General features: G+C 54.0%; 1 protein-coding gene across 1 annotated transcript in view; it reads right to left on the bottom strand.

The window, feature by feature from the left end:
- Positions 1-785: 785 nt before the first annotated feature.
- Positions 786-27,129, bottom strand: part of SDC3 (syndecan 3) — a 43,803-nt gene continuing 17,459 nt past the window's right edge. Inside the window, exons 2-5 of the mRNA XM_075773902.1 lie at positions 5,820-5,937; positions 4,755-5,365; positions 2,771-3,041; positions 786-1,879 (exon numbers count right to left, since the gene is read on the bottom strand). Coding sequence (XP_075630017.1) covers positions 1,713-1,879; positions 2,771-3,041; positions 4,755-5,365; positions 5,820-5,937 — 1,167 coding nt within the window. The 3' untranslated portion in view covers positions 786-1,712. The remainder of the gene's footprint in view (positions 1,880-2,770; positions 3,042-4,754; positions 5,366-5,819; positions 5,938-27,129) is intronic.

The raw sequence follows: 27,129 nt of genomic DNA, 5'->3' as shown, positions 1-27,129 counted from the left end.
ATGCACTAACACCCTGAGGGGACAAAATGTCACTGTGTCTGTGCAGGTTAATTCACGATGCAACAGAGTTAGAGCAACTGATTTTTTTTCCATTTTCCTGTTTAAATTGCTCTAAGAGCAAAGCCAAGGTCTCCATGGGACACCATTGAGATCTCAACCATGATGAAAACAAAGCTCCTTGACTGCATCACAAACAGCGCTTCAGCTAATTAAAAGCCAACTCATTGAAATATCTAATTGACTTTTCTGTGCAGAGAGCTTGCTCCAAAAAATCTAGCCTTTCTAGAAGGCACAGTTGGGCTCTGGATCAGGCCCTGCTGCTCTGCACCTTAGGTAGCCTCAGAGGGGAAACCACTGCACTTGGGTGATGATGGCTTCCAGGATCTATTGCTCTCAGGCTCCCGGGTCCCCTGTGGGTTATACTGGAATTTAAGCAGCAACAAAAGAAACTCAAACCACCAATCCTGGGTCTTGCAAAAGATACATAGCAGCCAACCTGCTCTGGGGCTGACCAGTGGAAAGCCACTGATCTGCCTTGCCTTCCTCATCTTCTGTGTGTGAGTGGCCCGGCGGGGACACCTGCCTGACCCCCGAGGGGACAGACTATTGCTTCTGGTTGCATTTCTTTTCTTATGCTGCGTCTCACACCTTGTAGAACTTTGTTATCCCCTCTGGAGGAACTGGGAAGAGGATTTAACTTCTCCATTTCCAACTTCTCTCCCTGCCAACTCCCCATCACGCAACGTCCCGCTCTGTTTTAAAATCAGTGCTGTCGGTCGTACTGCGCAAGCTGAGTTTTATTGGTCACAGTGAAAACCCAGCAAAAGCAAGGTCCCTTCTCAAACAAACCCCTCAGCGGCCGGCAGCACACAATTTCTATAGATTTTTAAGGTCTCTGGCTGGGCACAGCAATGCAGTGAAGCGAGGTGGTGGCAGGAGGGGAGCAGCACGAGAAACCCCAATGTGGCTTCTTGCTGCTCCATGAACTCTCCGAAGAGGTGATCTAAAGAGATCATTTCCAGCGTACTGGCCATGTTTGCATTTATTTATTTTTCCCCACTCCAAGAGCAAACCCCGGGGCATCAGGTATTCCAGCCCCTTGTGCTTTTTTCAAGGTTCGAAGTGTATTTGAGAGTCTTCAAACAAAAGCAGGGAGCAAGGCAATTCCTGCAAAGCAACCAACCCCATTTAAAAAGAAAATAAAAAATAACAAGAGAGAGGGAAAGAAACCTCCCTCCTTTCCAAAGGGAAAAAAAAAAAAAAAAAAAAAAAAAAAGGAAGATAAATCCAAACCAACCCCCCTGCGCCCCAGGGCTGGTGGAAGGTGTCCGGATCCCAGAGTCCGTTGTGTTGGTGGGAAAAGCCCAGTGACCTCCAGCCGCTGTCGGCAGCCTGACCGCCCCATCCCGCGCTTGCCAGGGCACTCCCTGGGCACGGGCTCCTTGGCGTTGGCTCCTTGCCCCATCCCTCCCACTGCAGAAAGGCCAGCGGTACTCTGTCTGAACTCAGCGATGCTCTGGGCGCTTGATTTTTCGTCATGACGAAGATGTGTTTTCTCCTTTAGCTGTTGCAGGTGTTGCTTTTTAAATTCACAGTCTGATCCAAAAAAGAGAGAGAGAGAGAGAGAGAAAGAGAGAGACTGGATGAAGTAGAGGAGGAGGAAGAGTTTGGAGCAGGGAGGGAGGGAGCGCGAGGCACGCCGGGCTCTCCTTCTACGCATAAAACTCCTCCTGCTTGTCGGGCTTCTGGTACGTCACGTTGGCTTGCTTGGGTTCCTCCAGCGTGTAACTGCCCTCGTCCTTCTTCTTCATCCGGTAGATGAGCAGCATGACCAGGAAGGCAGCGAAGAGGGCTCCCACCACACCGCCCACAATCACCGCTGCAACACAGAGAAGCAGCACAGACATCAGTGCTGCCCTGCAGCCCCAGCCCGGCTTTCAGTGTGATTAATTTGGGGGGGCTCTCTTTGGATTCTGGCTCGGTTTTATGTTTTGCAAGTTTGTGAGCACCTTTTCTCCTGAAATCTACAGTTAAGAAAACTGAAAGTGAGGGTGAGGGGCTAATGGAATCCTGTGATTCAAGGAGCTTCAACAAGCTCCCAAGTGCAGCGATGCTGAAGGGTGGGTAGGACTCGAAGGCATCTACTCTACAGCTGCACGGTGAGTGATGGACTGGCACGAGGCAGCCCAGGCACAGAGAGGTCCCCGCACAGGCTGTAACTTCATGTGAGGAGGGTGCAGAAAGTCTTCCAAAGAGCTGCTCGTTTGGGTACCTGCCGGCATCCACCATGCTCAGCTGAAGACCAACAGAACAATTGCTGCTTTGCCAGGCCATCACCTCCAGCTCCCTTTAGCTGGTGGTGGGACACTGACACCTCTGCCCCACCTCTGACATCCCTCTGGCTGGGACAAGTGCCTCTCGCAGGGCACCTCTCTCCTCCCCTGCAGTCAGTGGTGGCTGGGTGGTACTCAGCCAGCACCATAGCACATCTTTCCACTAGTATCCTATTTTTTTCCCTGGAAACTCATCTTAGCAAAAGCAAGTTGTGCACAGCTCTGCGCTCTCCTGGCTGACATGAAGACCCCTGGGAATCCCCCAGTGCAGGCTCTGGAGCTATTTTGGCAGTTGAGTGTGGGTTATCCCAGGCTTGACACTACCCCAATGCCCTGCCAAAGACCGACCCCTCTCCTGGGGCATGGACAGCCCAGCTGCCTGTCCCCCCGCAAACACGCCAGCTATTCCCCTGCAAGCCCACGGCCTCCAGTCTCACCTATCAACACTTCTTTCCTCTCCAGGATGTTTTTCTGAGGGAGCTGAGCGGCTGAGTTACCGGAGTCTATCGTGTTGTCAATCAGCCCTGGCTCTGCGTTCTTGCCCAGCCCGGGTCCCGCCGGCGGCGTCACCACAGCCATCACCTCATTACCGAGCTCGGGACGAGTTGTCTCTTCCTCCTCCCGGATCTCAAAGTCCCCGCTGGGGCCGCTGCTGATTGGGACCTCCAGCTCGTTGTCGACGACTGTCGTCACCTCCCCTGGCTCCATCTGGGAGAAAGGACAAGATGGAGCAGGAGACAAGGACCAAAGGGTGGTTCCTGCCTCCAGCAGCTCTGATGTCTCCAGAGGAAGGACATCACAGTACTGATGACAGGATGGCCCTCTCAGCAGGGAACATGGGGAATAACTCTGGGGTTGTCCCTTCCCTGTGTCACTGAAGTGGACGGTTATATTGCAGCAAGCAACAGAACCCCACATCTTGATGGTCACCAAAAGGCTGAGGCCTCCATGGCTGAGCTGGACCATTCCCGTCTGTCCCCATCCCAGGTGCCCTTTTGATGCACAAACTCTCACCTGCTCTCTGTAGCTTCCCCTAAAGAGAGCCCCACATCCCAGACCCTCATTTATCCCCAGTGTAGACAGATGGCTGCCTCAAACATCTCACAGGTGCCTCCTTGCTAGACGTGAAATGATGCAACTGTTTGTGCTACAGCAACATAGCAAGTGTAAGGATTGGATGCCATCGGATGAGTCCCAGGGGGTCCTTTCCCTCTCCCTTTTCTTCCTTCAGCCTGCTCTTGTGGTTTCAGCCCTGTAGCACAGGGCAGGAGCAGGAAGATGGGTCCTTCTCCCCCAGGATATGGAGCCAGCCCAGCTCCCTGTCATGGTCCCTGACGAAGCCCCCTTGGCAAGGAGGTGAACCCAGCCTGGATAGCAAACATAGGCCGGGCAGATGAGCCGCATCCTCCTCCCCCAGCCCAATCCTGACCTATTCATTGCCACCTGCACATCCCCACCCCTGCAGCTCCCTCGGGGCCAAATTCCCCCCCCGACCTTCCCCCTTGTCCTGGCAGCCTGACCTGCTACATGTCCACATGCTGAGCTGGACCGCACTGAGCATCCCTGAGCAAAACCTCTCCGGGAATCCCTCTTTCATGGGGCAAATGGCTCCCTCCATGGCTGCCTCAGGACGTCACAAATTGGGATGAGCAAAGAGCTCAATGGGCCGGAGCCGGGGAGGACGAGCAGGAGCCCTCTCCATGTCCCGCTGCCCCCGGCGCGAGCGCATGGCTCACTGCTTCCCACAAGCAGGAGGTTTTGTGACAGAGATTAATTGAAGGTCAGCGAGAGCCCAGAGCGCTATATATACATATACGTACACAGAGAAGAGGGACTAGTTTAGACAAATCACTCCACCTTTCAGTCAAAGCAGTTTTCAAAGGGCCCCTGAGGGGCTCTGAATGAGCGATGGATCAGCGGATTAAATCCCCTGCTCAGGACACCCGATGGGCTGGAAATGCACCGTCAAGCTATAATTGTGGAGCATTTGGGTCTCCCACTGATGGCTGCAAGTTGGGAAATGGTACGGCGAGCACAGACACCTCACCTGGAGGAAAGCTGCTCTCTCCCTGTGGGGTGGTGGTACCCCCAGACCTGCTCCCCTCCCACCTGGGGAAGCTGCTCTGGGCAAGGCAGAGCCAAGGGCACTGGGGACACATGGCATACCCCTGGGTGCCCCCCACCAGCTCTCATGCCAGCCCTATCACCACACTCTGCCTGTGCTAACACCCCCACCCTTGAATCTCCCCTTTCCAGCTCCCCAAATGTTCCACAGAGCTGGGAAGAGCCCAACCTGGCTTGACCTCCCTCTGAGCAACTGGCTCAGGACGGATCAACCTCAAAGGCTTCCCACCACCATCGCTTGGCTTCAAACATGGCGCATGAGCCCTTTAGCAGGTGAGAAGGACTCCTGCCTCCTACCTGGGGGGCTTCTGTGGGTGGCAGCGTGGCAGGACTGGATGGCAAGGCAGTGCTTTTTTCTGTGAGGTCTGCAGTCCTGGAGGTGCTTGGTTTTGGCAGGGACCTGGGCTTGGCCGTGCTGGTGGGAACAAGCTGTGACGTGGCCACCTCTGTTGGTGTGCTGGTTTTGAGGATGGAGGTGGTGGGTGTCTCCAGGGTGGTGGCTCGGGTGGTGGCTGCCTTGGTGACAAAGGGGGGCAGGAACCTCCGGACTGTGGTGGGCTTGGCAGTGGCCATGGTGGTGCTGGTGGTGGTGGCCACAGTGGTGGTGGTGGCCGGGCTGGTCGTGGTGGTGGTCATGGTGGTGGTCGTGGTGGTAGGGGAGTCGCTGGTAGTTGTACTGGCGGTGGTTGCTTTCCAACTGGGAATTACGGGCGTCTCTGTCGTCCTGGGGATATACAAGATGCTGGTTGTCTGCTCAGGCATGGTGTCCTCGGCAGGGAATGGTTCAAAAGGGGTTGCCATGGGCTGCACCAAGGTGATGGGCAGCACGGCCGCTGTGGTGGGGAGCATGACGGATGTGTCCGTGGTAAGGCTTACTGCCGTCTCAAGACCCGACTCCTGTTCAAAATCTGAAAGAGGGAGAGAAAAGCAAAGGCTGAAGCTGCTGCTGCCCTGGCATTTCCCAGAACTGACGTCCATCTGGCCTCACCCCAAAAAAACCCAAGAGCATGGACTGGTTATGAGCTCAGCAGAAACCAAGGGCTGCAAATTCCCATGTGTTGGCCAAAGCCCCTCTCTGGGGTCAATGAAACTCCTATAACATCAACACATGCTATCATGCCAGGGAAAGGCTAATCCTACCCAGTAGGACCAGAGACTGAAATGGGAAATGGAGTCACTTGAACCCAACCTTTAGGACCAGTCCCTTTGGTTTTGTCTAGGTGAGAGCAGGAGGGTGGCTCCAGCGATGGGTAAGGGGTGATCCCCTCCCTTGCATCCCACTGCAACCCCCTCTCCAGTCCCACCAAAACTCACAGCCAGGTTCCCCAGGGGCCCTTCCCCAAGATCTCTGCAGCTACTTACACCCTGAGCCGGAGCCTGAGTAGACATCGTCCAGTTCATCGTCCCCAAAGGGGTCATCGTCCCCAGAGCCCTCCAGGTCCACGGGCCTCTCGTAGTTCTCATTGCGCCAGCGCTGAGCCTGTAGCCAAGCGAGGAGACACATGTGAGCAGCTCCAGCTCAAGAGCGGTCCCTGCACAGACACCCCCAGACAGCCCTTGTGGGACGATGCACAGCTTAAATGGGCCAGGAAAAAGCAAGACCAAAGGAGCAGGAGCGCAGGCAACGCTCTCCAGCTGAACCACCCAGAATTGTGGGGTTTCCCCCAAAAAACAATTCACTCCTGCAAATCTTTCGGATAAGCTGACATTTTGTGGAGAGGTCACATTGACTCCAATAACATTTCCTGTGGAAACAAGCCCTCTGGAAAACAGGGAAGGGGGGGAAAAACACAACTGCTTTTGGAAACTGTTAGAAAAATTATCAATTTGGTTCTCCAGCTCACTATTGTTTCAGTGTAGGTGACTTTCATGTGATTCCCGGCACAGGTATGACAGTAATGCACATTATCAGCTGCCATAACTTGGAAAGTCTCAATATGAAACAATATCAGACTTCAAATATTCCACTGCTCTGCAGTGCCGCTAAAACTTGAAGAGCCCTTGCTAGTAGGGCTCTTAAACATCTTGTTTTGCAGATCAAAGTGTCTTCTGTTTGTGTTGCAAGGAAACAGTCTGACACTTCATTACAACCCAAACAAGGAGGCTTTGATCTGCAAGATAGCATCAGATGTTTCAAGATGTTACAAGCCAGGTTAGTACTTAAATTTAAAATAAAGGGGTAGAAGGGTCCCCTTCACCTATTAGGGCATTTTACCTCTTGACAACAGCTCCCAGTTTCTTTGTTTTCACTCCAGGTTGGAACAAAAAGGAGTCTTGAAAAGTCAGAAGGTCTCATGACATCATAGAAATTTGGGGCTTAACTCACATTTTGTCCCCACATCCCTCTCCTGGAGCCCATCAGCTGGCAGGGGAGAGAAAATTCAGCAGCCCTCAGCTGCAGCGAGATGGTTTGCAGCAAGATGCTCAGGGCTGGGAGGTGGGAACAACCCCAGGGCTTTGGGCTGTGCAGGCATTGCTGCCTCACTGCCCAAGCTGAGGTGATATCTGCTGGCCATCCCTGCCTATAAAAGGTCACTTGGGCCCTGCAAATGTACCACTTGTGTCATATGCTCACAGTGACAGGGTGAGCACATTCCTGGTGACTTATATTTCTGGTGAAGGTCAAGGGGAGTTGGGCTTTTAAGTGTCAGTCTCTCCTGAAAGTGCTGCTGACCTTTTTCTGGCCAGATCTCTTCCTTTATCTCCAGCAACAGCAGCTCTCTCCCCTGTCACTGCAGCCATGGGTTATGTCCTGCCGGTCTCCAACATGCCACGCACGTTCCAAACCACCAGGAAGATCCAGTCTTTGCCCCAAATATAATGCACTGTCCTGGAGCTTCAAATATGAGGTAGCCTGCAACTCACTGAAGAAGTCTGTTATCTACCAGAATTAATCCGCCAGGAACTGGGAATCGCACGGCCCCTTGGCAAACTACAGAGATCAAACCGCACTGCAGTGCAAGGTGGAAGATGGGAGTGATGTAGTCTGAATGTAGGAGTTGGTGCTGATTAACCCTGCAGAGGTGCTGGGAAGCTCAGCAATGGTCATGGTGCTGGGGAGGCAGCCTGGAGAGAGGGGGGACCAGGAGAGATGGGACAGAGGCAGGAAGTAGCCCAGAGCGAGGGGGACACATCCCTGTGAGCAGGAGCTTGCTTTCCCTCCTCAGAAATCAAGGTGTCAGCAGTGGGTGACAAGCAAGATGATCTCAGTGTTGCCAAATGATTTCAAATAATCGTTTGCTCTGACATGTGGGGGAATGGGCTCCAACTCCTGGAGAGGAGATGGTAAAAAGTAGGGAAAAACTGATGCACCAAGGATCAGTGCAAGTGATTTTGCTAAATAAGTGATGTCTCATCTATAAACCGCTGTGCAACAACAAAATAAATAAAACGCAATAACAAATAGATGCCCAGGCAGGATCTGTTGTAGCCCAGGGCAGTAAGCCGTGGATAGAAGTGAAAGGCCCCAAGAACCACCTTTAGTTTTACCATGCAAGTTTTCCATGACTCCCCAGCACTGACTCCAAAACATTTGGCTCAATGTCCCTCCTGGATCGGTAGGACAAAGCTGTGGAGCTATGGAGCTCACCCACTCTGAAATGGCCCATCCAAGACTTCTGTATCTCTGCATCCAGTGCAGAGAAGCCAAGGACCAGGAGAACCTGGGGGACATGCAGGGGCTGGTTCAGTGTCTTTCGAAGGCTGATGGGGTGCACCACCCATAGGAGCCCATAAATTATGAGACAGGACACCAAAACTGATGGGAAGGCAAAGAAAAATTGCAAGGTTTGAGGGATGGGAGGAAGAAAAATTTAGAGTTGCTTTTATTTGCCTTTGCATTAAACCAAAAATATTGAGTCTCACCAAGAAACAAGGAGATCACTGCACAGGCGCTCCCCAGACCACCCCTGACCCCTGCCAGCTAACCCGGACAAGCTCCCCGCAGGCTGGATTGTCTCTGCATGACTTGCAAAGCCTCGCCGTAATGGGATCCACATGGCTCAGCTCCATCAAGCCCATTTCTCCCTTAAATTGGAACCAGATGAGGCAGCTCCAGCCACCAACTCCCTGGCTCCCCATGCTTGGACTGGGAAACAAAAATGGAAGCATATTGCCCCAGCATGCCAGGCCAGCCCCCATCCATCCATCCATCCACCCATTCATCTGTCCAACAGGATGGAGAGACTCAGCAGAACCAGTGTGTGTCCCGGAGAAGAGCCCAGAGCGATGCAGCAAGAGCAAATGGGTAGATGCCAGTGAGAATTGCCCAGTCCCAAATCCAAAAGCAGACCTTCCCATGAGAATAACACCCCCATGTTTTGCAACCAAGCCCAGCACCCCCATGTTCAGCACATGGCCAGGGAGGAGTCCCCAAACACCACTGCCCAGCAACAGCACGCTCCTGGGGTCACCGACCGATGCTGTGCTTCAACCTGCAGCGTGTGGCTCCTCAACACGATGCAGAGGTTTGGAGCTGGAAGCCCTTCCTCCAGGTCTGTCTCATCCCCAGATCCACACCCCCTACACTGTGCAAACACTATTCCCTCCTGGTTGAGGGAGCAGGATCTGTGCCGCAGCCCCACAGGGATCCATCTCCTGGAGCTGCTGACTGCAGCAGGAACAACTTCACAGCAATAAAACACCTTGCAGGGCCAAAACTCGCTCTCCAGAGACAACTCCCCCGATGTGAGAGACATCTCTCCCACGCCTGCCCCTCACACGCCAGCCTGCAGCAGAGCAGAGATGTTCTCAGCCAGGTTTTGCCCTAAGTGGATTCCAGGAGATCGGCAGCGATCAGTGGAGTTTATATGGAGGAGGCACTACGGCAGCCTGCGGCACAGGGCAGCCCGCCAGCAGCACAGCTCCAGCTGCTGCCTGACCAGCTCAGTGCATGAAACACCAGCTCCTGCATGACCAGGCACCACGCTGCTGTTGCACTGTAATATCGAGGAAGCTGCAGTGTTCCTGCTGCTCTGGGGAGGTGAAACGGGACCTAAAGCAGGATGGCAGAGAGTTTCCCTTCTCTTGCTTGTCCGCATGTCTCCAGAGGCTGCCCCCGAGCTGTTCCTGCACACAAGGGGAGTTGGTGATACAAAGCCATGGCAAGCAGCAACAGATGCTGGGCAACTTTGCTCTTCTCCAGCATCCTTCATCCTAGGATTGCATCTGCCCAGCGTAAACCCCTAAATAACCACACAGCCAGAACCAGGCATGGGGGGACCCCCTGACTGCAATAAGCACAGCCTCAGCCCACCAAGCTTCACAAAGATTTATTGACAAAGACTTGTGAAACACCTCCGGGTGTTCCCAGTGCAGAGGGGGGTGTTTGGGACACGGCTGTTCCCAAAAAAAGCCCCCATACCGCTCCACTCCTGAGGCACTGACGTAAGCCTCCTCTTGGCCAGGCTGCCCCAGCTGCAGCCCTGATGGTATTAGGCCAGGCTCATGCAATAAATCTTGGGAACAGTCGGTGTTTATTTGGATTTACTGCTGCTTAGATCGTTAATACTCCACATACACTGAGCCCCGCAGTCGTGCATGGTCCCCAGCCTCCCGCCAGCGATGAGGGGGCTGCCCCCCCCTTTGCACGGCTCGGATGAAGGGGAGAGGAATGGTGATTTTGCCAGCCCAGGAAATCACAAATCACGCAGGACGGCAGCTCCCACCTCCCGACCTGCGGCTGCCTCCCCATCCGTCACGGCCTCCATCGCAGCAAAGATGCAGCTGGCTGCATTTGTCCCAAAAGAGAAACTTCACCCGGACTTTCTCTCTGACATAGCAGGCTCTGCACGGTCAGAGCAAGGTTGAAGGGACCCCCTGGGCATGCTGGATCTATCCCTTGAAGTCCCTGGTCCCGGGGGATGGTGTCAGGGACTGTCCCAACCCTGCTGCAGGAGGGATGGGGCTGCCGCCCATGCGGCTGGCTGCGAAGCCTGTGCGACCACCAAGGATTGCCAGCCCCAAAAGACAGTTTCCCACAGTATGAATTTACATGCCTGCCTACAGCTGGGAGTCACGCAAGCTGCACCCGCACCCTCAATCAATCTCCTGCAGTCAGGATGGGGGGATCCGCTCGCAGGACCCCCAGGTCCTCCGTGCATCCCTCTGCGGGTGGCTGATGCAGTGCTGGGCCAGGCAGGCAGAGGCTCCTCCGGGCAGGGAGGACACCCCAGCGCGATGCTTGTCCTGGTCCCACTGTCCCCTGCGCCACACCAGCCCCTGCCCTACCTGCCCTGCCTGCAGTGGGATGGATGCCGAGGGCCATGATTAGCCAGCTCGAGCCACGAGGCCACAGCTCCCATCCGTGCAATTACAACTTCCCAGCTAATGGCTCTTAGCAGGGGGTTTCACTAACCAGCTCAGCGCTGCTTCCCCCAGCTGGGCTTCATTAGGGAAATTAAATCAGGGGTCAAGGCAAAGCTGCTGGAGGAACTGGGGCCCAAGACACTGGCTGGTGGGTTCATCATCTTTGGTGTTGTCCATGTCTGTGGGAGGCAAAAAGGAGCGGAAAGGTTTAAATGTGCCCTGCAAGGTGCTGGTTCTCTGCCGGGCCACGCTCAGGACTGTCCTGCAGAAAGGCAACCACTCATGCCATGTCCCCATGGCTCAGCCCATGAGCTTAGCACTGCCATACCAGCTGTGGGAGCAGCCCGGGCCAGGATCTGGCTCTGGCATCATCCAGACCCCAATCGCCTGCCCTATTACTACTCCTCCAATGTCCAAAAAGGTCACAGATCCAATGCTATAAAAGCAAGCCTCAATGCAAAGCACTCTCTATAGAGCAGGGCCAGAAAGTAAAATTTCAATAAACATTCCTCCAGTGTTCTAAATGACCTAAAATAAGTGCCAGACCCAAAGAATTTGAATGTCAGCAGCTCTGGAGGTGACATGGCCGCTACATTGAACTCAGATACGAAAAGCATCTCCCACTCGATCCCAGAGGACACTTTTGCTCCTGCAGCCACCGTGGGGCTGAGCGAGATCAGCAGGCAATGACGCCCTCGCTGTCCCCTTTGATGGCTCCGTGGCTTGGCTGGACTGGCCAGGAATGGCAGCCAAGGGCCACAGCAGCGCAAATCACACCCAAATCCTGCACTAAGAGCCTTGGAAAGCGAGTGAGAGCTCAGACCCTTTGGCCCGGCACCATCGGAGCTGAGCAGGGAGATTAGAGAGGCTTCAGTCCCTCTCCATCGTCTATGTGCATCTAAACCACCCCCAGCACACCCCATCTCTCCCTCTCCTCTCCCTTTATCAAGGTGGGTGACACCATTTTCAAGGTGAAAAAAAAAAAATGTAAAGCTAGGATAAACAGTCCCACGGACACACTCAGCCCTCCCACTAGCAGGTCTCCACATACACCAGGGGATTTGGATACTTAAAAGATGGGGAAACCAAGGAACAGAGGGGACCTGCTTGCCAGCTCCGTGTACGGTACAAACATGCACCTACAGACCGCTCTGCGGGATGGGGACTGGCTGGTTTGGATCTTTCCAAATTCCCTGTACACCCTTGCTTGCACATCCCTCCTTCCCCAGGCAGGGAGGATTTGGGTGTTATATTTTGTAGGGTGTTCCCACCCCACAGCAGGGCTTTCGCAGAGACTCTTAAAATTCCCAAAACCTGCCCCGAACATTAATCCCCAAATGTGCTGCCGTTGCAAAAGCAATATTCACTGCTGTCTGGTTTTCACACTGGGAGGAAGGGAACCTTATAAATCAATCCATCTTTAACCACAAGGAGAGGCTGGTGAACCTCCTCGGGATGCTCTCAGGCCCTTCGCAGGTAGCCATCGGCATGGCAACGGTTGCCATGGAAACTGCCTCCTCCATGGCGACGCATCCAATGCTGGTGCAGGGCGATGGGTGGTGTTCTCCAGCGCATCCACCCTAACTGGGTCTGGGGTCTGCTTCCCCGGGGGTATCGCAGGGAAGGAGGAATTAAATGGCCTCATGGGGTGAGCTACAGGGGGGAGAGGGGGAGAAGTATGGAGGAGCTCCTGGGGAAGCGGTCCAGGTCAGGGGAGAAATCCCAGCTCAAGTCCCAGCATCTGTTTTCATTGGGACTTTATGGAGGGTCAGAGCATCTCCCTGCATCCCAGCAGCCCTGGCTGGGAGTTATCTGCCCTAGGCTGGGTGGTGGAAGTGATTGAAGGCTGTGGATGTTTTTAGCCCTCCTGGCTGAGGACACAAGCTTGAGAGTTTTCCTTGAGGGAATTAAGAAGGAAATAAAGAGTTGAAAATTGGTGGTTTCGAAGGCAGCCAGGACACAGGCTTGGTTCATGCCCAGAGCTCAGGCTGGTGGTGATGTGGCAAAAAGCTAGGTGGTAAAATCCTTTCCGTGGCACGTGTGTAAGGGTCATTGGCAGCGTGCATGGAGAGCAGAGCTGAGTAACCCTGGGGCAAAGCAAACCCCAGGAAAGCATCGCAGCCTGAGGAGCCCAGGCACCTCCTCCAACCAAGTCTGGCCATAGCCACTGGTGCCACGTGTAGGGCTTGGGATTGGAAGGCTCCTGCTGTAGGGAGACCTGGCATGGGAAACTGGGGATGGAGGCAATTTTATCCCATGATATGGATGTCCATGGCCACCCAGCAGCCTCCGGCACAACTATGGGGCATGAGACGGGGACAAGGCAAGGAAGGGATGCATGTGGAGAGCATCAGCAGGGATGCAGGGGACCAGACTGCTCCACATCCCAATGGGTGGGCAATTAAAGAGGAAAAGGAAGATTGAATCAGTGTGAAAGCAGTCTGGAGAACAGGACAGGGTGGTGCAGGCGAGCATGAAGACACTTGTGGCCCCTTCCCTCCCCATCCCTTGGAGCCAAGCACAGGTTCTTGTCTCTGCATCCCATCCCCTGCCCGTCCTGCTTCCAAAACAAACAGCAAAACCAGAAAGTCAAAGTCCCAAAGGTCTGTTTGCATTTCAACCCAGTGAGACACCTTTGGGAAGCCCAAACCGCCTGCTCCCAGCAGCAGACCCACAGCCCTGCAAGGGCAGGGGCAAGGGCAGGGGCAAGGGCAAGGTGGGCAGGAGACTGCCCTTGCCAGAACGGAATGATGCAAATGGTGATGGCAGCATGCAAGAGCAACAGTGACCTGGGGTGTGTCCTCCAAGGGAGATGCTGAATCCGGCTGCATTGGAAAGCTCAGAAGGATGCAGCCAGGGTCAGCAATCCATCAGGGGCTGAAAGCTGTTTTCTCTGGGAAAACGCATTTAAAGTGAGAACATATCGCAGGGAAAGTGTCGATTATTTCTGTGATATTTTCCACAGGATATTTTCAATTAATCACCCCTTGAAAGCATCTTTTTGGTGTTTTACCTTAATAACTCACCCCGATACGTGATTTAGTGATACTATAAACAGTTGAAATAATACTATCTTGCACATAAAGTTGGAATGAAAACATTGTTTCTGAACCTTAAAGACTCCACAATTCTTTTCCCACTACGAAAAAAATCACTGAATTTTCACTCTTCGATCCAAGGCTGTGAGTTAAAAATAAATCTGTTGGAAAGCTGCTCCAGACAGCATCTCAGTGTCACCAGGACCTGCTGCTTCGGGAAAAGTCTTCAGTGTCCCAGCATGGTCAGCCCTGGCCAAGATTTTCCCCAAGGACCGATGCTAGAGACCACCAAAGCTACTTGAAATGGAGATGCCCATGGCAAAGCTGAGAAGGTTGGGCTAGAAGGCAGTGGCACGGAGTTTGCGGGTGCAGGATTCTGGTAGAAACCAGGGGGCTGATGCTCACAACCAGTGGAGATCCCACTCGCAAGATGTGGTGTGAGCTCGGGCAAGCAGCAGACAGTTATTTTATGTAACTTCATTCTTTCCCAGATTAATTAAGCCTCTGAATAACAGCTGCCTAAACCCCAGTGCATTTTGATTTAATAGGCTGGTTATTTTATGCAAGTAAAATAATCATTAACATTTACCGAAGAGCAGCAATTATTCTGGCTTTGTATCGATTCTCCACTGCCAACACCGGCAATGCTGCGAGGAGCCGGGCTGGGTGCGGGCACATCTCGAAACCTGCGTTAGGATGCGTACGCCCATGTTTAATCATCACTCAGGGAATATAACGAACCACCGGGTCCAGATACCCTGGACCAGGCTCAGGTCTTCAAACAGCATCTCTTCCTCCTCCTCCTCTTTGGGATCGTCTGTCTCCACCATCACTTTTTATCCCAATTCTTCAATGGATTAGTGCCAGATCCTACCCCACTACACAATAAATATCCTCAAGCCAGGGCTGGCATGAAAAATAGCAAACCTCCCAACACAAATTGTTGCTAACACCTCATCTCCCAGCACACTCCGCTTTTTACCTCCAGGGAGATGGAGGAGAGAAAAAAAAACCACACGCACACACACACACACAAACAAAAGTCCCCTCCTGCTGCATGCAAAACGTCAGATGAAGAGGCACAAACGAGCCCAGCAAGGCTCTGCCAGGCATCGGTTTGGATTGCATCAGGCAGTTGAGGTGGCTTCTTGGGGCTCCCCTGGGGTGGCAGGTCCCCCCAAGCCTTAAGCACCCCAGGGACTGCTGTGCATCAGCAGCAGTTCAGAGCGCGGCCCTTTGCCCCACGGCTGCAGGTTTGGCCAGAGCTGATGGAGCATTTGGCTGGAAATGATGTTCTTGGCAGATGCGGGAGCAGGGCAGGAGGTTCCCTCTAGCCTCGGTGAGCTGGTTTAGGGGAAAAGCCAAGGTGGAGCTGGGCTCTACAGACCCCCCTTGGTTCCCAGGAGTGGGGAGATACCTGCTCGCCAAAATATCCCAAAACTACAGTGCCCTCCATCCTACAGAGAGCATCCTGCTAACCCAGGCAGGGCAACGGAGAAAACCTGCATGTGCTGGAGCAAAACCAGCCAGGCTGGCAGGCAGGGATGGGCAGGGCTCAGGCAGCTGGGATGCCCGCACCGCCAGCTCTGCTGTCTGCCCTCCTCCACCTCCCCATTCTACCTGGCCAGGCCGATTTCTTTTCCGCCCCAAAGGATTCGCGGTGCGCTCCAGACTCATTAATTCCCATGGGTTTTTGCATTGCCATGGCGACACAGGCAGCCCCGGGAAAATCCTGCCCTCCCCAGCACGCTGCCCGTGGACCCCAGGCCACCATCCACAGATGCTCACGGTGGGTCTCAGCCCCCCCAGCTCCATTCACTGTTTCCTTCCTGGAACTTGGGAGCCACCGCTGTCAGCAGGAACTCCCCCCTAGTCATTACAGAACTGATTTAATTTGCTCTGCTCCATAATCCTATTGCAGCTTAACATGCAAAACTGTCTCGAGCTTTTCTCACCTTCCACAAAGGCGCGTTTCAGAGCTCGCTCCCCTCCCCAAGACTCGGCTCTCCAAAGAGCTGCAAAATAGGACTTTATATATTTTTTTTTCCCCCTGCCCTTCCTCGAGCGCTTGGCACAGGGACTGCTGCTGTGTCTCTTAAACACCACCCCGGCAGCCTCCCGGCAGCAAGGACATTGCTAATTGGCACTTTGGGATTCACGTATTTCCCAGCTCCTCCGCAGAGACCCAGCAGAGCAGACGGGCCCCCAGGAGTGCTCGCCCTACCCAACCCAGGGGAAGTGAGTCTCCTGCTCCGTATCCAGGCCATGGAGATGGAGTTCAGCCAAGACAAGCATCTTTGGTGTTGCTGAGGGGCAGGGAGCTGCAGGCACGGCTGCATGCCCACATGGCTCAGTTTACCTAGTGCCGGTGGGCAGCACACTGCAGGAAAGGGCATCGTCAGCCCTTGCCTCAGTTCCCCCTTTCCCCAAGGACTGTGGGGGAAAGGCAGTATGTCCTCCCCAACCAGGACTCGACCTCCTGATGTGGGATGGCAGCAGGGACGAGCTGGAGGGGGACGGGCGGATGGGTCTGCTCAGGGTTTGGTGGTTTCTTCTGCATCTTGCTTTAACCTTCCCAGAGCCCAAGCACACAAGACAGCCCGGCTGTTGCAGCAGATACTAACAAAAATCAAATTGAGATTTGAATGATGCCAGGGGACACTGTCACGTTAAAGAGAGGTTTAAAACCCTGTATGGAGGTTGAAGTTTTTCAGCCGTGCAAATGCCGTCGTGGCCAGCACTGTTGGGAGCATCCCCTGGGCCGGGTGCCATGGGTGAGTGCTGGCCCCAGGCTGGATCCTGCAGCCACCGGTGAGCACGGGGTGAATGGACTGTTCCTTATGGAGGGGGGAAAAATAATCTCCATACAGATCCAAAGAGGTGGAGCTGGAGATGGCGTTTGGAAGCTGGGAGGGGAATCAAGAGCTGCCTGCCCCTGGGGAGGGGGCTGGTGGGGAGCAGAGCCCTGGTCTCCCCTCCTAACGGGTGCAGAGCACCCACAAAGCCGGGGTGGGTGCTGCAGGCTGGGACCGTGGCCAGTGAGTTGGATGGCCAGGCTGCTGGTAGAAAGTCTCCAGCCTGGTAAAAGCCACTCGTGTGAGCTGGATGTGCACTGGCTCTGATAGCATTTCTCCTTCCAAGCTCTCTTTCATTCTTTTCTTTTTTCTTTCTTTCTTTTTTTATTCCCTCCCCCCCCCCCCCTTTTTTTTTTTTCTTTATTTTTAACCTTTTCCTTTCCTCTTTCCCCTCAATTCCATGCTCCAGCATCCAGGGCACTGACCAGCAAAGAGACGGGGAGAAAAAGCTCATTTCCAGCCCCCTTTATGGGAAAGAGAAGACCAGAAATTTGCACCTTAATGCCTCAGAACTAGAAGCAAAAAAACCCCACCAAAATACTCAAAAACTTTTAAGTCAGACCTGAGACATGAGAGAAGCTCAATGGAAAGTTTTGCACACCCAAAGTTTTGTCCCATAGAAAAACAAACCCATTGACAAGGAGCTGTAGAGGCATGTGGGGTTGGGAAGAACTGGGGTTCTGCATCTTGCTGGAAAGCAGCCGCCTAATTACTCTCCTAATTACACCTGAGAGGCTTTCAGTGGGGACCTGAACTAATTATTCCCACTTCACACCTTCATGCATCCTCCTCCCTGTTGCACATCAAGGGTAGGTGAAAATAAATAGCTCCCTGGTTATTTTGGCCTCATAAGGCATTTTCTCCATTCCCAAGGACTGGCCGATTCCTTTTGGTTGGTCACTGGAGGTTCGGCTCTTGCAAAGCCACCAGCAGCCCTGGCTGCAGCTGAGCACAAGCCCTGTTGAGAGCTGTGTGGTTTTTGGCGACAGCTTGAGCTCCTCCACACATCCAAATCTCCCCAGCCAGATGGTTGGGCTGATAACATGCTTCCCGGGTCACCCGAGGGCAACGCCAGTGTTTCCACCGGCTCACCAGCTCCCAAGCGAGGAGAAAATATTTACTTTCCAGCCTCAGAGAGGGAAGGAGCTTTTTTATTTTTTTCCCTCCTTTCCACCCCATTTGTTGCCAATGGGAGCCAGGGAAGGATGGACACTGCAGCCAGAGAAAAGCCACCACCATACACCCGATGCCCACGATCCCCCTGGAGCAATCAGGTCTCTGCAAGTTCAGTTTTTCTTTACAACCGCAGGAGCAGAAAGGGGGGGAAAAATAGGTGCCAGGATAGTTTGATGCACTGGCATCCTTGTTCTCCGGCAGCCACGCTGCTCGACCTGAGTAGGGGAAACCTAATCCCGCTCCCTCCCCGCTCGGATTTCCCAGCTCCTCTGTGTTAAAGCACTGAGGAGGCAGGCAGCAGCGCTAACAAAATATTATGGTGGCGCCAGCCCTTGAGACGCAACAATTTAATGCCTGGTGCACTAAAGGCAAGGAAGGGATGGAGCAAGGTTTAACATGTGCTGCGCTCGTGTCTCCTCCAGTTACGGCAAGCCCCTAAGCTGGGACGGACTCTGGCAAGGGGGTTCGTCCTTGTTGAGACCATCCTGAGGACAAGACCCCAAAGCAAAACGCAGAAGGCATGCAGGGAGGAGTGCACGGAGTGATTGGGATGTGGGGGTAACGCTGGGGCCATCGGTTCCCAGTGAGGTGCAGTGATTTCCCAGGACTGATGTGCTGCTGTCACTGGGGGAAGGGGCCTGATTTCGGGGGGTGTCGAGAGAGTTAATCAATCAGCACTTGAAAGATGCGCAAATGCCAAGTGTTGCTTGCTTGACACTTAAATACCTGAATATTTTGCACCTTAAAAATAGATCGATGGGTGATTAGATTCAGAGCAACCAGGTGTTAGCGCTGCAAAGGGGGTGTGAAAACTCCAGCTCAGGCTCCTTGCAAACAGCCAGCGGTTCCCAGCACACATGGAAGTGCTTCTCACCGCCAAGAGTAACCCAATTTCTGCTGTCTTGCCTCATTACTCAGCTCTCCAACAAGAATGAGAGCAGGGTGGGGAGTTCACTCCAGACTCCCTGCCTTCCCCACCGTACCCAGGGAGGAGAGGTGACGCCACAAAGCAGAGAATGGCCAGCAGCTGGCCTAGGGCCGCATCCTGGCTCTACCCAGCCCCTCTGAGTGAGACAGAATCCATCCCAGGCAAGAAATTCTTTTCAGCTCCATCTTTTCAGCTGCAAAATCAGCCCACCTCCCTCCAAAAGTGCTCAAGAGCAGGTTGATGTTTCCTGCCCCCAGCACATCACTGCTGGAACTCCGTGATTTAGGGGGAAAAAAAATGGTATTTCCTCTTTCTAGTCCATGCACAAAGAGCCCTCAGCCTGTATTTATCTGCCCTGAACTTTATATGCTGCAGTTATTCGTCTGGAAATGTAATCAATCTCCCTTCTGACGGCACCGGCCCCTTCAGCTCGGCGGCTGCACTGCCGCCCTCCCCTCTCTGCATCCAAAAGCATTAAGCAATCAAATGTGATGTGTAATAAAGACAAATAAAAATGCAATCAAAAAAACCCCAATTTTCCCCAGATGGGGTAGGTAGCTCATGCATTTGTCAAACCTCTGCCTTTTTGGATGTCACCCTGTTTCGTGCAAAGGGAGGAGAAATGGTCCCAGGGGACCCACCGGCTGCAGGATAACTGGGACAGCCCCCAGCAACGGGGTCACCCCAAACCCAGCCACTGCTGGGACAGGGCACAGTGTCTGGGACACCAGGACCTAGTCCCCCATGCATCACGTCTGGAAGCGCTTAGGCTCTGCACCGTGCCAATAAAGCTAAGGTTTCAAGATGAAAGAAAATGTCTCGAATCTGCTGAAGATCAGAGCCCTGACCTGAGCGTTGCCCATCTCTGGTTACTGCTCCTTGCCCAGGAAACACCGCCAGCCCCACAGGGCTCAGCTTACAGAGAAAATAAAAGAGCTGGAGGCTTCAAGCCTTATAAATGAGCAAAGCTTCTGCCAATGGACAAAACCACTCCCCGCTCTCGCTGCCTCCGCTTCGGGAATGGGAGACTTGAAGGCTTTTTGCATGTGGTGGGAAGTGTTTCAAGGTATCCCGTCCGCATGCAATGGGTGTATGTGTGAAAGGGGTTATGCTGCTGGAAAGAGTTGTTCAAATATTTATACAGCCTGAGCCTCCTTGTTTCCTGCCCCCAGATGAAGTCCTCTTAATGAAATGTAACTAAACAAGCCACTTCCATTCTGCCTTTCCAACGATAATTACGGCTGATACAGTAAGCGGGATGGCAGCGTTTCAACACCCTGCCGGAGAGATGAAAACCAGCATCCTTAAGGAACATCTACCAGGAAGCGTCAGCCCCAAAGCTTTAAGGAGAGGGTTTGTATTTCAGTGGTGTGACCTCATGGGGGGGGATCCCACCATCCATCTGCCCATCCAGGCTGTTCATGGGGCTGAGATGGCATCACCAGTCCTGGAGCAAGAGCCCCTGATTTTCTTTACCTTCTTCTCTGCATGAGATATTACCATCATCACAGCAGGTATTTAATTTTGTCGGGGAATAAGCAGCTGAAGTGAAGCAGCAGGACCATGTGCAGGGGTGGAGGATGCACGTGTTGGAGCTGGTATTTGTCATTGAGTTGTCTGGAGAGAAATGCCCCTTACAGAGACGCTCCTGGTATCTCCATCTCACCCATCCCAAAGCACTCGGTGATAGAAGAGGAAAAAAATATCCTCCTGTGCTTGACACAGAGATGGAAACTGAGGCATAGCGAGGGAATGGACGTCAGTGGCAGAGTCCAGAATCTTCTTAATAAATAAGGGCAGCCTTTGCTCTCCTCCACCTCAAGCTGGCAGGGGTCAGCTGGACACAGCAAGATGTCCCATTGTGTAGGGCTACCAGTAGAAGCAGATTCAAGTCCTTGCTCCACCACGTTTCCTTCACCCCTTGGTCAAATCCCTTTGCCTTCCTCCAACGCTGCAAAGTTTGAAGATGGGTCTCTTTGGCAGCAAGAAGGATTTCTACCCCTTCAACACTTGCAAGAGCCCAGGGCAGCATTGTACCAACAGCAGAGAAGATGGCTTGCATGCTGTGTGCCATGCCCACTGGGTGCTGGGTGTCATGCCTGTTGGGTGCATCACCAAGGACAGACACCCGACATCAGTTGACCTCTCCTTGGGGGACGAGATGTTGTATTTCACAAGGAGAGGAGATCTCCAGCAGCAGGAAGAAGCTTTTTGTGGTGCTGGTGTCCACCATGAATGGATGATTCCTGGGAACAGCTGAAGGCAAATCCCTGCTCCGACCAGGCTGGAGGCTGGATGGCACCTGCAGAGCTGAGCATCTCCAGCCTAGGCACCTCAAAGCATCCTGCCAGCAGGATCAGGGTGGGGTTGCAATGACTCAGGAGACAGCCACAATTATATGCACTTGCAACAGCCCATGCTGGAGTGGGGAGAGACCCCCACAGCTGAGCTGAAGGGCTCAACTTCACCCCTGAGGGGGATTAACAGAGCAGAACAACCCCTGCAATGGGACCATGCTTCATCCACAGACAATGGCAGCATCCTGGTTCGACACGCACCTTCCCGAGCTCGACGGACCCCAAAAGGGCAGCTGTAAGTTGCAGGGCCAGCCTGGCTCTCAGGGAGCATCCTCTCTGCCACTCAGGTGGGGAAACTGAGTCACAAAGCAACTGGGAAGCATCTCCTCAAAAGCCTGCAATAGCCCAGGAGTCCTGGTCTCTGTCTCACACAGCCTCTCCTCGGGGGGTGTGGAAAGCCAAAAATTGGCATGGCTGGGGGTGTCGGGGCCATGATCCACTCCAGCATCTCACTTGACACACTCACAGCACCATCCGGCCCTACGCAGTGATGGGGCTCCCCGGGAAAGGGAAAAAAAAAAAAAGGAAAAGGGAAAAAAAAAAATTTCAGCTCACCAGCATTTTTTTCAGATCTGAAATTGATTAAAATAAACCCAGTGATCTGACTTAGCTGTTTCTATTTAGGATCTGAATAAAGACTTGTGAGCCCAAAAGCTTATCTGCTTTGGAGCTTTTTTTCCCCAACCGTATCGGTTGCTCTAATAAAGATACGACCTCTCCCCGCCAGCCTCACTCACATCCTTTGACTGTCACACTTCCACCCGTGCAACTACCACTACCATTGATTTCTCCACCGGCTGGAGCGAGCAGCGAGGTCCCCGACTGCTATCACTCAGCAGAGGAGCGACAAGGTTACAACTCACCCAGCTGCTGCTTAGCCCACAAAATAATTTTTAAAAAAGCAAGAATTTATGTTCAAAAATCTGTCTCCTTCTCCTTATTTATTTTCATGGCTGGTAGTGGTCTTCCCACCACGTTCCCAGCCCTGCACTGGGCTCAGCACAAATCCTGTGTGCCCACCTAGCACCAGAAATGATGCTGGAAAAGCCACGGGAGATGGTTTGCATGCAAAGGAAGCAGCAAGGCTTGGGTGCAAGCAAGGTGGGAACCAAGGCTGGAGCCCAGCCTCGATTGAAGGCAGCTGCCTGGCTGTATCCAGGTCCCCTTGGCTGTTTTGCTGAGGATGGGGAGAGCAGGAGACCCAGGGAAGCAGGTCTGTGCTGGGGAGCATGTTTGGCTGCTCAGACTGGGAATGGGGGACCGAAACACTGGGATGCAGCCCAGGTGATGGACAGGGGACCGTGGTCCCACAGACCAGCTCTCCCTGGGTGCCCAGTCCCCTAACTCCAGGCTGAAATGGTGGTGCTCCTGCAAATGGGGCTCCCAGGTCCTCCAAATCCAGGATATCATCTCCCTCCCGCAGGGGACATCAGTGGCTGGTGCCCCTTCCAGCCTTCCCTTGTGCAAGGAGAGCGGCGGGACATGCACCTTGCTGCAAGCCCACTGCACCGCAACCCCAGCAGCCAGGCTTGCACAACTCCTCACCCCCCACTAGCAGATTTTGGCCCCATCCGGGCAGCACTCTTATCCAACCCTGGTGATCACTCACTTGAAAGCAGACCCATGCTTGCTTCCTCTGCCCCTCAGCCAGTTCAGCAAGGGACAGGGCGAGGATTAAGGATGCGATAGCGGAGGGGATTACCCGCAGCCTCGATGGGCGCCCAGATCCCGGCAGATTGCCTGTGCCGTGGGGGGAGGGCAGCATAAAACCTCATGCCTTTGCATTTGATGGATTTTTTTGTGCTGTAATAAAATGGAGGATTTACCTAAATGCTCAAATTACACCAAGGAGGTGCACATGCAGTGGCAGAAGCGAGCAACATCCCCTGCAATGCTGCGATGGGTGAGCAATCTTCAGCTGATCAAAGGGGCACTTTTTCCCCAGGAATTCATAACCCTCTGCCAGTCTCCGAGCAGGTCAGCACCTCCAGCCCCTTCTCACCCATGGGGAAACTGAGTCACGGAGCAACTCCTCAGCATGGCTTTAAGTCAATTCTCCCAACTTCACCACGAAAGACCTTGGAACAGGAATCTCCCTTACTCTTCCCTACAGCCACAAGCATCAGTACCCCTGAGCACCCCAAAGAGCACCCCAACCTCCACGTTGCACCCAGAAGCCTGTTGTTAGCGCTCATCCCAGCTCTGCTTCCGCCTTTCCTCCTGCCCGCTTCCCAAAATGCACAAGGACGTGTGTCTGTAGATAAAAAGTGCTATTTTTAGAATCTCATATCATTAACCTCTGGGAGTCGCTGCTACGTGTGGCATGCCCAGGGACAAGGTTTCAAAAGGGTCCATCAAACCCAGGGACGGGGAAGGCACGCTTACATCAGCCAGAATGAAAACAAGGTTATAAATTTGCACATTGCTGGTGTCCTCTAGGCTCATCCTCAAATATCCAACATAAAGTGGTTTACACACTCCAAGATGGTCTAAAAATGCGGATTTCTGGCCATATCCCAATCTGGGAGTGGGAACGCTGGTGAAGCGGTGACAGGTCTGTTCTCCCTGGCCCAGATACCCTGCCAGGACCGGGCTGAGCATGCAGCTTGGCTGCACACCGAGGATTAAGGCAGAGTTTCCTTTGTAGCTCCCTCCCTGGGTTCACGCTGTTGCAGGGATGCTACAGAGGATGCTCCCTCCATAGAAATCCTGGTTTCTGCCCTTTGCTCACCCGGCTGGTCTCTGCTGAGCCCTGCTCCCTGCCCAAAGCCATCCCTGGGTCAGAATCAGCCCCACAGCTCTGGTTCCCGATGCACTGAGCTAACCCAGCCTTTAGCACCCCCAACCAACACGGGGCTCCCGTTGTCTGGCTGACATTTTTCTGGCTGTAGGACACGTCTCTCGCTGCTTCTCCATGACCACAGTAGTGCCTGCCTGCTCCTGCCTGCCCCTGCCTTGTACAGGATGACCCGGGCACCTGGGCTTCCTCCTCCACCGCTGCTCAGGCTGGACACTTGGCATCACTTGTCCCCAAACAGGCACACAATTTTGGGGGTCCCTGCTGGAGAACACCAATGCAGCGCATGGGAGGAAGAAGGTTCGACTGGAGGTGCGGAATTTCTCGGCTACAGAAGGCAGCGAGCATCCCCACTGCTCTCACCCTCAATTTCGGGCAATGCTCCATACGACATCCCAGTGAGCTGGGAGGCAACTGGTCCAAAGCCATCCAGGAAAAGCCCCTGGATGCCAGGAGCGAGGCAGAGGAGGGATCTCAAGGCCAGGCTTTATCCAGAGAAGTCAAAAATGCCACAAGCCTCCTCTTACATTCACGGAACTGCACCCCACCCCAAAAAAAAGATGCTCTCCAGCGCTGGCATCCATCATCATCTGACTCCAGCCCAGCCTGAGCGAGGCATGTCCTGCACTGGCAAAGCAGCCCCCCCCAGGGTGACCTGCCCAGTGTCACCCAGGAGTGACACCACTGCCACCCAGGAGGCCCCAAGCTCTAATTACAAGACCCTCAATGGCTAATTCCCCCCCTCCAAACCCCACCACCTCCCTTCATCCCTCCTGTCCCTGCGGCTTTATCTCCCTTAAGCCGATTGCCGGTGCCGCCGCCGGTGCTGGGGCTGCCCGCGGTGAACCTCCGGTGTGCCGCCAGCTCGCCAGCCGCCAGGTAAAGCGGGCGGCACTTTGCGGGTGGCAGAGGGAGCCTGTCTGCGAGGATTAAAGGGAATTATAGACACTGCTTAAATGCACTGGTGGCAGCAAGCTGGAGCAGTAGCCAGCAAGAAGGCAGGAGCCAAGGTGCCACCCAAAAGCAGTCCCCAGCCAAGAGCATCCTGCCCAGGGCTCCCCATAGACCCTTAATCTCCATCTTATTCCCAGCCACAGCAGGGGTTCTGGTTCAAACTTTCCCAAAACACAGGTGAGAATTGCCTGTGGGGTGTTTCGTCTCTCTATTTCCATAAGTGCACAGGTGCCTGGCTCCAAGCTCAGCCCCCGAAGGTGCCATCCATCCCTGCCACCCGCAGTGGCCTCAAAACAAGGTGTTTCCCCAAGCCAGGCACAGCCATTCCCTCCACACCCCAGGGGGAGACACGGGGAGGTGCCAAGGGTAATTTGTCACCCCGTGGGTGAGCCCCTCACCGCAGCATCCCCAGGATGGATGCTGTGGGAGACTGGCCCCAGCGTGGGGACGGGGCTTCAGGGATGGGCTAAGGGCTTGCAGGGAGCTGAGCCAGGGTCTGCTCCTGCAGGGACCAGATGGCTCAGGGGAGCCTAATCCTGCCCAGCGCAGGCAAGGAGGGGTCTGGGACCTCCGGGCAGACAGGCTGTGGATTGGAAGAGCTGCAGGGGGTAGGAAGGTCCTAAACCAAAGGACAGCACCCAAACATGAGTCTGGCAGGAGCTGTAATATGAAGAGGAGAATGGGCATCTGTGGGCTTGGGGCTGCCAGCTGCTCTGCGATGCTCTCGGGGGGTTAATTCCTTCCCTGTGCATGATACAAGAATGCTATGGGAATGAGCCCCAGCAACACCAGGTTCAACATCCCCATGTCACTGCCCCAGGTGCATTTTCAGCCCTGTTTCCATATTGCTGCCATGCGTCCTCTCCATACGCAGGGAGCCGAGGCCAGGGCAGGCTCTGGCCACGTGCCCCACGTCCTGCAAAGGAAAACCAGCCTCGGAGCCTGAAGGAGCTGTATAAAACCCTCTGACTTGATGATTGCATGGCCATTTTCAGGCTTAAAGCCTACCAACCAAGGTATATTCTACTAGATCTGCGCCTTGGGATGGCACTGGGGGGGATGGGAGCTGCTGGAAATGGATGGGAGGCAGCAGAGCCAGATCCAGACTCGGTCTCCTCCTGCCACAATTCCCACCACAGATTTAAAAAAATCCCCTGGTTTTCTCTCCCTAATTATGGCCAGGAAAGGTTTGTCGTGCCGGAGAGTGCGGTCTCTGTGCTCTGACTCCTAATTACAATGCAGAGCGCGCAAAATACAGGTCACCCGGTGCTGGATGGTTTCCATTAATTAAGGGTTGGGGGGGTGGGGGGAAGGAAAGCTGCGGAGGGAGATGTGCAACACGGGAGCCTGAAGCGATGGATGTAAAAATACCCCGTGCAGGGACGAGCCGTGGGTGACTCACGAGGACTTGGCAAAATGTGGCCAGCACCAGGACGCCGAGCAGATGGGCTGGTGGCACGTCCCCATCTGTGCTGGCTCCATGGGTGATGATGCCATGGGCCTCCCAGCTGGGGATAACAGGGGTTTTGGGGTGTCTGTGTCCTGGGGTGTGCATCCCACCATTGCTGGTAATGCATGGAGGAGGAGAAGGGTGTTACACGACACACAGGCTGAGCAGTGGGTGCTGCGCAGAGGCGGGTGGGCGAGGGGAAGAGTGAGATGCTTTCCCTAATGCTGAATCCCTGACAGCATGTAAATACCCATCGGTTGGAGCAGAGGGAGTCTCTGCTCCCGTCAGCATTGCATAGGGATGCTGCTCACGGGCTTCACACTGCAGCACTGGGACCCTTCAGGACCCAGATGGGCACCCTGTGAGCAGCATCTGGGTTTACAGGTCTCCCAGGAGCCCCTTTACACCTTCCTCTTCCTCACCCTTCCCAAGCAATCACTACAGGCCAGCTCCGGTTCCCTCTTTGGGCTGGCTCTCCACAGCCCCACAAAAAATTGAGGACGTTATTTTTTTTGTCCCCCAAACCTCTGACCTGAAGTCTCAGTTCAATCGGGCACTTGAAACGCTCCCTCCAGCCAAGCACCAGCGCTGCCAGACTGCTGTTCCCTGCCTGCTTAGATAACAGCCCTTTGCTAAACAATGAAAACGCAAGGAAAAGAGCAATTACCCTTTTTAAAAGCCAGCCAAGCGCAGCCCCAGCCCTCCCACCCTCGTACCAGGCTGGGTCGGTCCTAGCGCCGAGATGCAGGCAGGAACCGGCAACGTAGATGTGGTCCCCATGACCCGGTAGGTCCTCTCCTCTACCAGGGCA

Source organism: Balearica regulorum, chromosome 22, assembly GCF_011004875.1.
Source record: "Balearica regulorum gibbericeps isolate bBalReg1 chromosome 22, bBalReg1.pri, whole genome shotgun sequence".
Taxonomy (NCBI): domain Eukaryota; kingdom Metazoa; phylum Chordata; class Aves; order Gruiformes; family Gruidae; genus Balearica; species Balearica regulorum.
This window is presented reverse-complemented; position numbering and strand designations above follow the sequence as displayed.